Source organism: Anticarsia gemmatalis, chromosome 1 (genome assembly GCF_050436995.1).
Source record: "Anticarsia gemmatalis isolate Benzon Research Colony breed Stoneville strain chromosome 1, ilAntGemm2 primary, whole genome shotgun sequence".
Lineage (NCBI taxonomy): Eukaryota > Metazoa > Arthropoda > Insecta > Lepidoptera > Erebidae > Anticarsia > Anticarsia gemmatalis.
The window spans coordinates 1738094-1750182 of record NC_134745.1 but is presented as its reverse complement, the minus strand read 5'-3'; the positions used below and the strand labels follow the sequence as shown (position 1 = coordinate 1750182).

At 35.3% G+C, this 12089-nt stretch overlaps 1 protein-coding gene across 3 annotated transcripts; it reads left to right on the top strand.

The window, feature by feature from the left end:
- Positions 1–152: 152 nt before the first annotated feature.
- Positions 153–11924, top strand: CycE (cyclin E). Of its 3 annotated transcripts, none has more exons than XM_076136072.1 (9): positions 153–403; positions 1181–1234; positions 1322–1388; positions 1465–1748; positions 2080–2281; positions 6681–6792; positions 7024–7455; positions 7733–7938; positions 8071–11924. In XM_076136072.1, the coding sequence occupies exons 2-9, from the start codon at positions 1221–1223 to the stop codon at positions 8266–8268; spliced, it is 1515 nt and encodes a 504-aa protein (XP_075992187.1). In that variant the 5' UTR covers positions 153–403; positions 1181–1220; the 3' UTR covers positions 8269–11924. The 3 variants fall into 3 exon arrangements, with proteins under 3 accessions (XP_075992187.1, XP_075992205.1, XP_075992196.1); XM_076136090.1 differs by lacking the exon at positions 153–403 and adding an exon at positions 584–769; XM_076136081.1 differs by lacking the exon at positions 153–403 and adding an exon at positions 800–1097.
- Positions 11925–12089: the final 165 nt, after the last annotated feature.

Here is a 12089-nt window from a genome sequence, read left to right as displayed (position 1 = left end):
TGGTTGATCAATTCGTTTTATTGAGAAGAACACTAACGATCCCAACTTAAAAATACGCACAATTTCTGCGTATAACGAAATACTTACTGTGACTGACGTATCGTTTTCAGAAGAAACAAACATGAAGTTAGTCAATAGTTAACCCGCTGAGTACTAAAGTTTTACCGCGACATTTTCGCGCGGAAAGCCGGGCGTTATCGAGCCGTGAAAAGCTGAAAAGTATCATGTAAAATAAGTTATTACCAATAAGTGTAAAGTTTTTATGTATATTCAGTGAATATAGCCTCAAATGTGATCAAAATACGGTGTAATCCATCATAAAAGTGTTGAAAGTTGCTACATCGTATCTAGTACAAGAGCAAATTACGTTTTGTGCATTTTGGAATAATTTGTGAATGACCAGGTATGTTATGAATTAATATTTCATTAAACGACGATATTAGATATCATGTGCAGTAAATCACTTTTATAGAAAACTTTAGCTTGTAGGCATAATTAGGTTATAAACCTTTGGTGGGCGATAAGCCAAGCCAATTATATTGTCAACGGTTATGTCGTTTTAGAAGGATTTATTTCTGTTCGAATTGAAATATTTCAACGATATATCGGTAAAGTGAGGATATCGTATCATCCATAAGCTATTTTTATCAATTTCCATAAGTGGATGTGCCGAGAAACCCAAGCTTGCGACGTGTCTAATGGCGCTGACGGGAGAATTTCGCGCGCGATTGTGACGGATTCGTGGCATTTTTTAACGCAGCTGATTCATGTATTTCGATATTTTTATAGCACTAAATGAAAGTTAATGTATTGTAGTGAATGTAAAACACTTAAATATGCGAATATAGTTTGAATTTCCTCCTTAAAACAGCCCCTGAAAAAAATTCTCCCGCCAATCAGCAGGGGGCACGCTGCGGGAACCATTGCCTTTAGAGGGTGTTTTACGGTTAAATATCTTATAATTATACTGTCTAGGCGTTCCTAGGGAGCTCGATATTAAAATAGAATGCATGTGTTTTATGATAAATTTGGAATTATGCCCTCAATTACGGTTGTCAAGTGACATAACCCTATTTGCAAGTTGAACATGACATGCGGTAATTTTAGCCCATTATAACTAAACTTAGACAGTAAATATCAGTATAATTGCTTCATGCACTAAACGATGGTTATGTTTTAGGCTGTGGAGATAAAGTGCCAGTTGAAATAGACCAACTACAATGGCACAAACTGGGTATGTATAGTGCAGTAGCTCCTACATTCAATACTGACCTTGGTATTAGGGTTTTGTTTACTTACTATCTCCTACATACATTTGCAGTTCCTCCTGTGAAGCCAGTGAAAAGCGCTTGACCTTGAAACGGAAAAGAGATTCCACAGACGATGAGGTTTGTTACCATTTGGGCTTGAACTTGAGTGTTTGTTTAACTTGCAGTGTTACTTAACTATGTATGATGTTTGTAGCTTGAGAATATGCCACCGATGAAGATCTCATCGGTACTTGAAGAGGAGCTCCTAGACCAGCCAGCACACAATGTAGTAGTAGAGTCATCCTCTTGCTCTAGTGATGATGAGAGTTCCCAGTATGGGAACATTGACCAGCCAAGGAGTGTGTACACAGACATAGACTATAACCCTGATAGTTTTTTAAGCCCACCTAGTATTTCTGACCTTCCTAATTGTGTACTGAGCCCCTTGGAAAATGTGGCCAGAGGCGAGTCTACACCACATTCTAATAAAAGGCCTAGGTGAGTTGCTTTGACAAATATATACCATTTCTTTGAAGTTATCCCACAGAATACAAACAATACTATACAGATCAAAGACAGCTTAAGATTCTACTTATACCACAGGATATAATCAACAAATCGCACAGCATAACAGTACTTATTTTATCAAAAAGTCTTTACCTAATTAGGAAGTTATTGGAAGCTATTAGGAAACTTATAAATATTAATAAAAAGCAATGTCTAGGAAATATATAACAGTGGTGACTTCTATTTAATCCAGCCAAATTTTTAGGACACTCAACTTTAGTCTAACAGATTTGTAAATATTAACCAGTAAGTTATGTTTCAGCACAAGCAAAATCCCTTGCCCATTATTGCCAAAACGCAAGTGCCCTCTCCCGGGGTTGTCCTGGGCAGACCCAGCTGATGTCTGGAACAGTATGTGTGAATGTGATGCTAGATCTAGTAATAAGAAGAACCCCAATATGTTTGACAATCATCCCAATCTACAACTGAGGATGAGAGCTATCCTACTGGACTGGTTGAATGAGGTAAGACAGCTTTTTATTTGATATGTTATCTATGAGGATGTAGAACAGGAAGTGGCCTTCACTTTTTACTACAGTGCAAACATATTAAACAGAATGTTGGGTAAATTTAGTGCCTTAATCAGCATTCTTATTAGTATAAGATCCCATAAGATCCTGTACTGCCATCCTGTGTTCTATAATTCTATGGAATGTGCACTTGTTGAGTCACTTTGTGGATTTCCAGGTCTATTAATAGCTAGACAAATTACAGACATGAAATTATCATATAATTATAGTTGTGAGATGTTCTATGTGTGACTGAGTGTGTGATAATGGTTACAAAAACAATGCCAAAGTAATTAATCTTTTGCAAATTTTTCGTTATATTTCCATGCGGCATTTCAGTGAATTTTTAACTGGAGAAGGTAAGAAAACTTCATCAACTGCACATGTATGAAAGTGATGTAATAAAAGGGTCGATGACCTCTTTTTTGCTGTGTACATTGACCTCTTAACCAACGCGTTTTCAATTCAGCACTTGCAGTGTTTCATCGTTTATTTTTTATATAAATATTTGACGGCAATATCTGGGATATGTTAGTAAGATTTAATTGGTTTTTACAAGGTCGTCAACGCATCAGTAATCCCACGGATCGAGATGTCCATGGGGGCCAATGACCGCGTCATTTTAAGCGGATTTTTGTCTATTATTCTTCCTGGTTCTGCATTGGGTAATGCAACCGCGTGTACAGTTGACGGTTCTATTATTAAAAGAGAGATTGGATGCCAAATAATTCAGGCTCTTTGTATACTCTATTACTAGGTGTGACGTAAATAAATGCTAACCTTCGCCAAAATGATTATTTGATAAAGACATTTTATAGTATTTGTACGCAGTTTTGCCTATTGTCCTAGATATGTCAGCATTAAATATGCAATACGTTTTACATGTGACACACTACTAAACTTAAACATAACTCGAAGCAAAGCTCAGTAGATAAGAAGCATATTTATGTTCGAGTACAGTGCAGGTACTAATTTAATTTGTTGTGAAAGTGGGACACTATTGTACGCACGTGATAACACTGCACAGATTAAAGTTTTTAAGTGAATACTTCTCGGTACAGTCGTCGATGATGTTCCAATAAAATGTAATGCGATCGACAACCTTGATCTCTATACTGTTAACCTCTGATGCCTTTTGAATTTGTTATGTGCAACATCGAACAGAGGCACAAATAAAAGTCACAAGATAATAGAACTTACTTTCAATATTACGTTGACTTAAACCTACTATTGATATTAGAAATTCCGATCGTAAGTAATAATATTTATTGGGGATATAACATTGGAAATCCCCATTAAATTAATGAACATTTGGACCATCCGCGTGTACCGCAGTTGTGAACTTAAAAACAAGTAGTTTTTGTGAGATATTTAAGCCGTATCATGCTCTCTTTTTAAGCTCGTCTTTCTCAAAGCTTTTAAGAGGCAGTTAGTCAGAGGCTTTGAACAAAAACTTGAAATCTCGTTGTGGAATAGCGATTGCATGCTTGGCTTATAAAAAAAAGCAATGTTAGATCTGGAGCTTATGTTTTATGGCTGACCTAGGAATTGGAGTTTTACAGTTGCCTGCTCGTTGTCGCTAAGACACCTAGTGTTGCTATAAATTGATTGATCAGACGCTAGATTTTTTGGGATATCGATTTAAATAATGAAAGCACAGAAATGAAAAACCTTATTTTTGGAAAATCTTTCAGACTGTAAGACGCTTTCCCTCTATTACTTTTGGCTTAAAATTAGATAAGTCATATTTTTATAACAGCAAAAGATATTAGTCTTACTAGCATGAAGAAGCAGAATACTTGGCCAAGTCGCCACCCATAATATGATACTAACCCTCTTGTCTAACGGGTGACGGGAAAGTTTATTTATAGCAAAAACCACGCGTCAAAAACTAAATACGATTTACCTACATTCTAATGTGGGTAAAGTATCTTTACGTCATAATAGTCAAGGTGCGAGAACGATTTGACGTCATCGTAAACCGTGCCGGGGCGTTTTGAACCTGTCACAAGCTTAACCTATTAACATTTCGGTCATAAGTTAATCTAAGGGCTTGCGTTTTCAAAGGGACTTGTCATGTGTTAATTACCCGTTTTAATCTGAGCGATGGCATGGATGTTAAAGAGCCCTCTCTTTGTATCAGACACTATGAATCTTAGAGCTACTTTCACGAGGATAAATTTATACCGTCATTATTCAAGTCATTGTCACTGCATTTCTTGAATGATACCTAGTGGTTGGAGTAACTTTAATTTATTATGAAAATATGAATTAGAAAGATGAAACCGCCTTCATTTGAATTTAGAGGTCGACAGTTTCTCGTTTGCGTGTTTTCTTTACAGTAGACTTTCGTAATTCATAACTAAACGTTTTTGTTAGTGAAGAGCACTTTTGTCGGTAAGGTTCATTAAACTTATTCAATTTCGTCGCATTCTCTTGACGATCGATCGATCCGGAACTTGCAAATAACTGTTCTTATAACTTATTTGCGTTAAACATTTTTTGCGATGTCTATTCGATTAGGAGAATCTGTACGCGTGTATTTCGTAGTTTTCCTCAATTGTATGTCTCATGGTGTAGAGTGTCGTGTTTTGCATTTCCGCTGTTTGTATTCAAATTATTTGAACGTTATTTACCCGTTATAATTTTAAATTGTAACAAACTTTAATAACAATAAGCACGACCTCGTATTGTCTTATCTTGCTCCTCAAATTTGAGGGGACATAACAATACATATGTAAGGCGCATAAACTTTAAAATAAGCTTAATATCCTCGTAGTGCATTGTGTATACAACACAGATTATCCCGTTTAATAATTATGTCGGAACTCTTAAAATACTAATAAGAGTTAACGGTTCGGTTGAAATCGTTCACATATTTTTGGGACAATGCAATCGTGCGGGTCCACGGGTTTATAACTTTATTGATTTGAATATAATTATATAGATAACAGTTCGTTACTTTGTTGCAATATTTAACTGTTACACATTATAAGATTATTACTCGAGACTGGCTGCGTAAATCTAAACTTTAACCCTACAAATTTCAAATCTGTCGCGATTAATCGCTCTAATGTTTTGATTTACGAGTCAGATTTGACACAATCATTTAGCGCACTCTTAAACTTCAAGCGATATATTTATATATTTCTAAAGTCCATTCATTAGTTTTTAAAAACCGTATTATATTAAACCTTCCTTTTTGTTTGAGTAAACCAACGTTTAACATTAAAATTAATTAAACACTGTTTTGTTTTATCCTATTTCGTCGCCAACAGGGAAACAACAGCACTGATTAGTTAAAACATAACCAATCATAGTATTGTGGTTATATTATTATCATTAAGTATAAATAATCACTTCCTAAGTGAGTCACGTAAATAACAACTAGAGGTTACATAAGGTTAAGAGTATAGGATAGTTATAACCAGATTCACCACTTAATATACTATAATTATCGGTTAGCTTAACAAGTAGAAAATAGTCATGTTTTTTATACAAATCGTCACCTTTATCTATTAGATATGTAACCAATAGCTGTCTATAAGTAGTAAATCTAGCCTCTAATTAAGTACACTTAAATATTATAAGCAAGTTCAATGTTAAGTGACTAGTTTAATTTTAAAATGAAATCACATATATTTACCACACTTCGAAATGTAAGATAGAAACACCTATAGGGACTTTACACTAATGACGCCACTTATTAAATGAACTTGCCTTAAAAGCTAAACTCAACACATGAAAAATAATTTGTTATATTTCATCATTGTCATAGCCAATGAACATTTTATAAAATACAGCGATATCGCATAGCTAAGCATATGAACCTGCCATTATTTGGTCAGTATTTAGTTAAGCCTACTGAAGCGTATAAACAAACGATCATCTGCAAAAAGCTTCAATTTTGTAAGTCTACTAGAGCTCTTAAAACAATCAACTAATTGATATTAATAAACAAGTAGACGAAGATGCGTCATTTGAACAGGAACGAAGTAAAGGAACTAATTCACTTAATGTATGCTAGCCGAATTAATCTCGCTACAGTCATTAACACGTCCGGGACATAACTCTAGCTCTAAGACAATAAACTTAATTGTAGTTCATAGCTTCGTGACTATGTACTTAAGGCGTAGGTAGAGGTGTGATTAGGTAGGCTAACAGGCTTTCAGGCCTCTCGAAAAGTTTTTTAGTAGCAGGGCCACTAAACAAGCGAAAGAACAATATGCCATTAAAATGAAATGAGGATTAGTTTAAAAGCACATAAACTTGCACAAAGAGCTGTTACCAGTACTATATTACTAGATCATAACTTGTAAAAACCTAGCTTAATAATATATTTTTCTCTCCACAGGTATGTGAAGTATACAAATTACACAGAGAAACGTTTCATCTCACAGTGGACTATGTGGACCGATATCTTTCAAATACGGCGGACGTACAAAAGGGCCGGTTGCAGCTCATAGGTAAAACACTTCTTCAAACATGCATGCTACGAAACAATAAGATAACACAAACAAACTAAGTACCTAGAACAATATAATGACAACCAGTATTAAGTACTATTAACTACAAACCACACAAGAATCAATCCAAACCACATTCTAAACAATATCGTTATAGAAAATTCTCATCAAAACATACAAACTGCAATCATCTTAAGCAAACAAAGGTTAAATAAAAACCTTTAATTCCAGGTATCACGTGTCTTTTCATAGCTGCGAAAGTAGAAGAAGTGTACCCACCGAAAATAGGAGAGTTTGCCTACGTCACAGATGGTGCTTGCACCACAGACGAAATCCTACTCGAAGAGCTTCTTATACTCAAGATACTATCGTGGAGCATAACACCTATCACTATAAACAGCTGGTTGAATGTTTACATGCAGCTCTCGAGTGAAGGAAGAAGCGCTAAACGCAGGCTTCTCGGCGAAAGTGACGTGGGCGCAAACGCTTTAAGAGGATACACGTTCGTGTTCCCTCAATACTCCTCCCTAGAATTTGTGATATGTGGACAATTAATAGACTTAGCAGTACTACACGTGGACGTGAATCTGTTCCCGTACAGTGCAGTCGCGGCGGCGGCGATGGCACACGCGTTCAGCAAAGAAGTGGCCATGAGGGTGTCAGGTATGTCACTAGTATTATTCGCACACAGTCACTAACAATAGAAATACGTAATATAATTGTCGCGCGTATCGCGTATTAATCGATGCCGGTTAAGTTGAGAAATTATTGAATTTACTGTGTTTTATCATGCTCTACTAATCCAAAACCGTCAACATTCTATTACCACGAATGAGGAATCGTGCGAAGCGAAGAATACGAAAGTTACTCGCTTCAGACGCCTGTAAAAAACGACTATGGAAACGAAAACAGCGTTCTAAAAGTAAGCGTGGTGGCGCAGGTTACAGCTGGGAGGCGCTGGAGCCGTGCTGGCGGTGGCTGGCGCCCTTCGTGGGCGTGGTGCGGGCCGAGGGCGGCGTGTGCGTGGTGCGCGGCGGCGACGGGGAGTTCGTGCAGCGCGGGGCCGGCCTCGACCTCATCTGTCCCGACCTCAACCTGGACGAGAGCCACCGCATACAGTCGCACAACGTCACGCTCGACATGTTTGTGAGTACAGCCGTCTACTCACTCTATAACGCGACCTCTATCGAATGTGCCCGTCGACACATCGATCTACCCTTATAGCCTAGCATGGTTCTAAAAACACGTCACCGAACTAACCCTAATCTATTTCGACAGGACAAAGTATACCAGATAATGGTAGAACAATCGACGACGCAGACCGACACCGCGGGCTCCTCGCAGGACGCGGAACACATCTACCCGCCGACGCCGCCGCAGTCGGACCACAAGAGCCCTAAGACACCGTCCACGAAGACCCCGTCGACGCGGCACCTCTCCCCTATACCTGAATCGAGACGCCTCTCCGAAGAATGAACGATAAAAGGTGTGTCGTTGTTGTTTGTTATAGTCCGATATGGATATTGTTGAGAACGGTTGTTTAATACTCTCGATTGTTTCGGCTCGGGTGACTCATACGGAGTTGTTTTTATATTATGTTCTGTTGTTTGAAAAGATTAGTAAAATTGTTTGGTTCTGTACAGGTTCTGTTGTTTACCAGTTTTAATAACATACAAAGTACAGATTTTCAAATGCTCGATTTTGCAGATTTTGTAAGGATAAAATAGACTTGGTAACAACAGGACCAGTATCAAAAAGAAAGAAATGTATTCTAGTTAGGAAAATACGAACGAACGTACACACAAAGAAAATAAGACAACATTTCTGGGACTTATGCATTATTTTCGTATCGTGCGACAACACACAGGTTAAGACAAATGAGCTAAGTTTTCTAATGAAAACATGATACTGTAGCACGTTCATGCGGCATGTTATACACTCAACAAATTACTTAAATGTTTTCTTGATTTTCTTTGGGTGTACACCTTTCATGGTATAAGGAGTATGACTACAATGCAGCTTTTACATTTATTATAATGTTAATACAGCAAACATTATTTTGACTAAATTATACATCTTTATTCAATTGGAATAAACAATGCATGCGAACTTAATATAGTATGTAGCTCATATGAAAAGAACAAAGTGATAAGACATAATGCCTGATAGACATAAACGCCCAAAGATATGAAATGCTATAATTTAAATAAGTGCTACCACCTGAAGATATGCTATTCGTAAACTTTTGATAATTGAATTTAATAATTATATATTTATACTCATTTTTTATCACCTGAGAGTGAGTTAAAATACATAATACTTTAATCATTATCAAAAGTTTATAACGAAGCTTAGAGGTTACCAACCAAATGTTAAGATCTATTCGCTAACACACGCATGTCGCTAACGTGTGAGTGAAGCGTGGCGGCTTAATAACGACACTAGGCACTAACCGCGTCTGAATTTTTGCATGATACTTACAATTTGCAGTTGGGAGGTAATCAACTTTGTGGTAGTACATTAAGGATTTTGTTTAGCAAGATCAGTAGTCAAATTACCATCTTATACAAAATCACTTATGACAATGTATTTGGGGGTGCAGTTTGTTGCTATTACTGTAAAAATAAGTTATATTCTGTTTAAATTATTGTGAATAAGTGCTTCTGTATAAAGGTACTAAAATATGAAGTGTTCCTAAAAGTGCAACAAGTCAAATATGTCTATCACCACTAGAAACAAATTGAAGTACATTGTAACTTAGCTACTAAGTTTCCACTACCTGTTATGACTATTCTACGTAATACAGTGCTGTAATACATAGACATCGTAATACGTATATAAATCTTATTTATTTCTCACTGTATCATATTGCAACATGAACTTTAGGCTTATATATTTTCATATGAATTATTGTCTATGTATTCCAGCACATCAGATGTTGGTTATTCAACACAGAATTTCCTACATAAACTGACTAACACTGGCCCTGCCAGTTTACTGCTTAGACATTCCATACATAATATGTCACACTAACAACATGTTTAAGGAGTAGTTGATCCACCGCATTAGTTTAACTATCATTATTATAGTGTAACGAGGTTGTGTTCCCTCAAATGTTATATCTAAGGCTGTATCCCACACACAATTGCAATGTGGAGCTTTTCATTGACGATTGGTGTGGACGCATAATATATTTTTGTGTAAATAAACATAGAAATGCATTGCAATTAATCATTTTGAATCAATATATTCTGTATGTTTAAGTAATTAGTTTACCATCCTGTGACTTTTTTCTCATAACATTTATTTTTTATGTATTGTTTTTAATTGCCGTTTAATCGTGCATCACCTACCGCTCACGACCTGCCAATCATTTTCAGTTTTATATCTTGATTATTAATATTCTTGAACATCCAAATCAAATGTCGCTATTTTATAATCTATGTTTAAATAAACTGCTCCAATTATTTGTGAATTAGTTGTATGCTTAGTCCTTGATTTTCTCGATATATTTTTGTAAATAATTTGATAGATATGGTAATTTATTTCTCATTGATGATAAAACGAACGGAAATGTTCTCGAGACTGATACTAGAACTTTGAGTCAAGTGTAAATTCTTTTTAAATTGAATATAAAATATGAATGTAGTGGACGAATATCTTTCGCGGCTTATTTTAACCAAAGACTGCCACATCGTTGGAATTAGATCTACTATCTATGCTTTTCCTCTCGTTTGTTATAAAGGATATTTAGAAATAATGTATGAAGCAAAGTTTGTTGAGTAGGCGATGATAAAATCTTAATGAAATCATAAAATTTGTTAAACCTCAATTTTAATCATTGCAATCATTCTGTGCACTTTACCTGTTCACAATACATAGAATAGCTATAAACATTTTAAACACAATAAAGCTTTATCAACTCTACTTAGCAAACATTAGATCCAGTGAACTGAATTAGAAACTTAATAAAGAATGCATGTTGTATATTACACATACATTAGAGCATAGGACTGATGAGTATTATTGAAACAAGATATATGGATGGTATCATTATTTCTAAATATCCTCTAACAAACAATTTGTGTACCGCAAACATCGTCGTGAGTTTTCTACTTTTTATTATTTGTGCTTTGAGGAAAGCCTTATTTTTAGCGCCATTTTTCGCTATCTTATGAGTAGTGTGATAATAACGCACGAATATTTGTTAATAACTCTACTAATGTCTTTTCTATCTTTGTGTGGCTAACTTGCTTCGTTAACACCACATTTTGCCAAATATATCTTTGAGTGATGGAAAAATTGCATTGTTTAATTATTTTTTGATGGTGGTGATTTTACACATTTTATTTTTATAAACATTGAATTACGAGTACAGCTGCATTAGATCATCATTATTCATATAGCATAAATCGTATTGAATTAGTTTCATAAGAAAGCATTTTAATAAGCTGGTTTATTCACTCACTATGAAGTATAACAGCATGTCCTAACTGTATATTTTTTAACGCGAAAGGTCGTATATATATATTTTATAGTCTTATAATCAGTTTGGTACTCAAACATCAATAATAATTGAACTATGCATATTCTCAAAATTAAGACTGTCTGTTATCTAACATTTCCATTTCACTCGAATAACTCTTACATATTAGATAATCTGTTGTACAAATTGTATTCACCATATTATATGGATTTATTGTATTGTAATGTTAATATAAACGTTGTACAGTGTACCTAACTCCAATAGAACCGGGTATTGTTCGTTTTAGTTAAAATTCACGTAGAATTAAGTTGAACGATTACGCTTATCCACTAAGGTGTACTCACCTTATAAATAAGACTTAGATTTGTTACATTATATCAAAATAATTTAAAATTATATCCTTAGTAGAAAATGATTAGAATTTTTAGTGTTAAGTTATTTTTATATCAATTTATTTGAAGCTAATATAAAAGTACCTAATCGTAAATGAAACTTAAATGTATCCCGGATTTTACAGCATGTGATCTCATGTCATGGATATAAAAGTTAATCGGACGTCATTTGTGCAATAACTGCATCGATCACACATTGTATGTACAGTCAATTCACGGCGACATAGTATTAAATAAATGGTGTTGATTATTTACACATATCTTTTATTGTACCTACCTGTTTATACCACATTAGACCCTGCAGTTTTAAATAAATTTGAAGCCTTTATAGGTCGATTAAAGTTATTTATAACATAGCTGCTAATGAGCCAAGTCTGTGCTTTAAACGGTTCAGTGACTGGTTGCTGTAACTGCCAAAT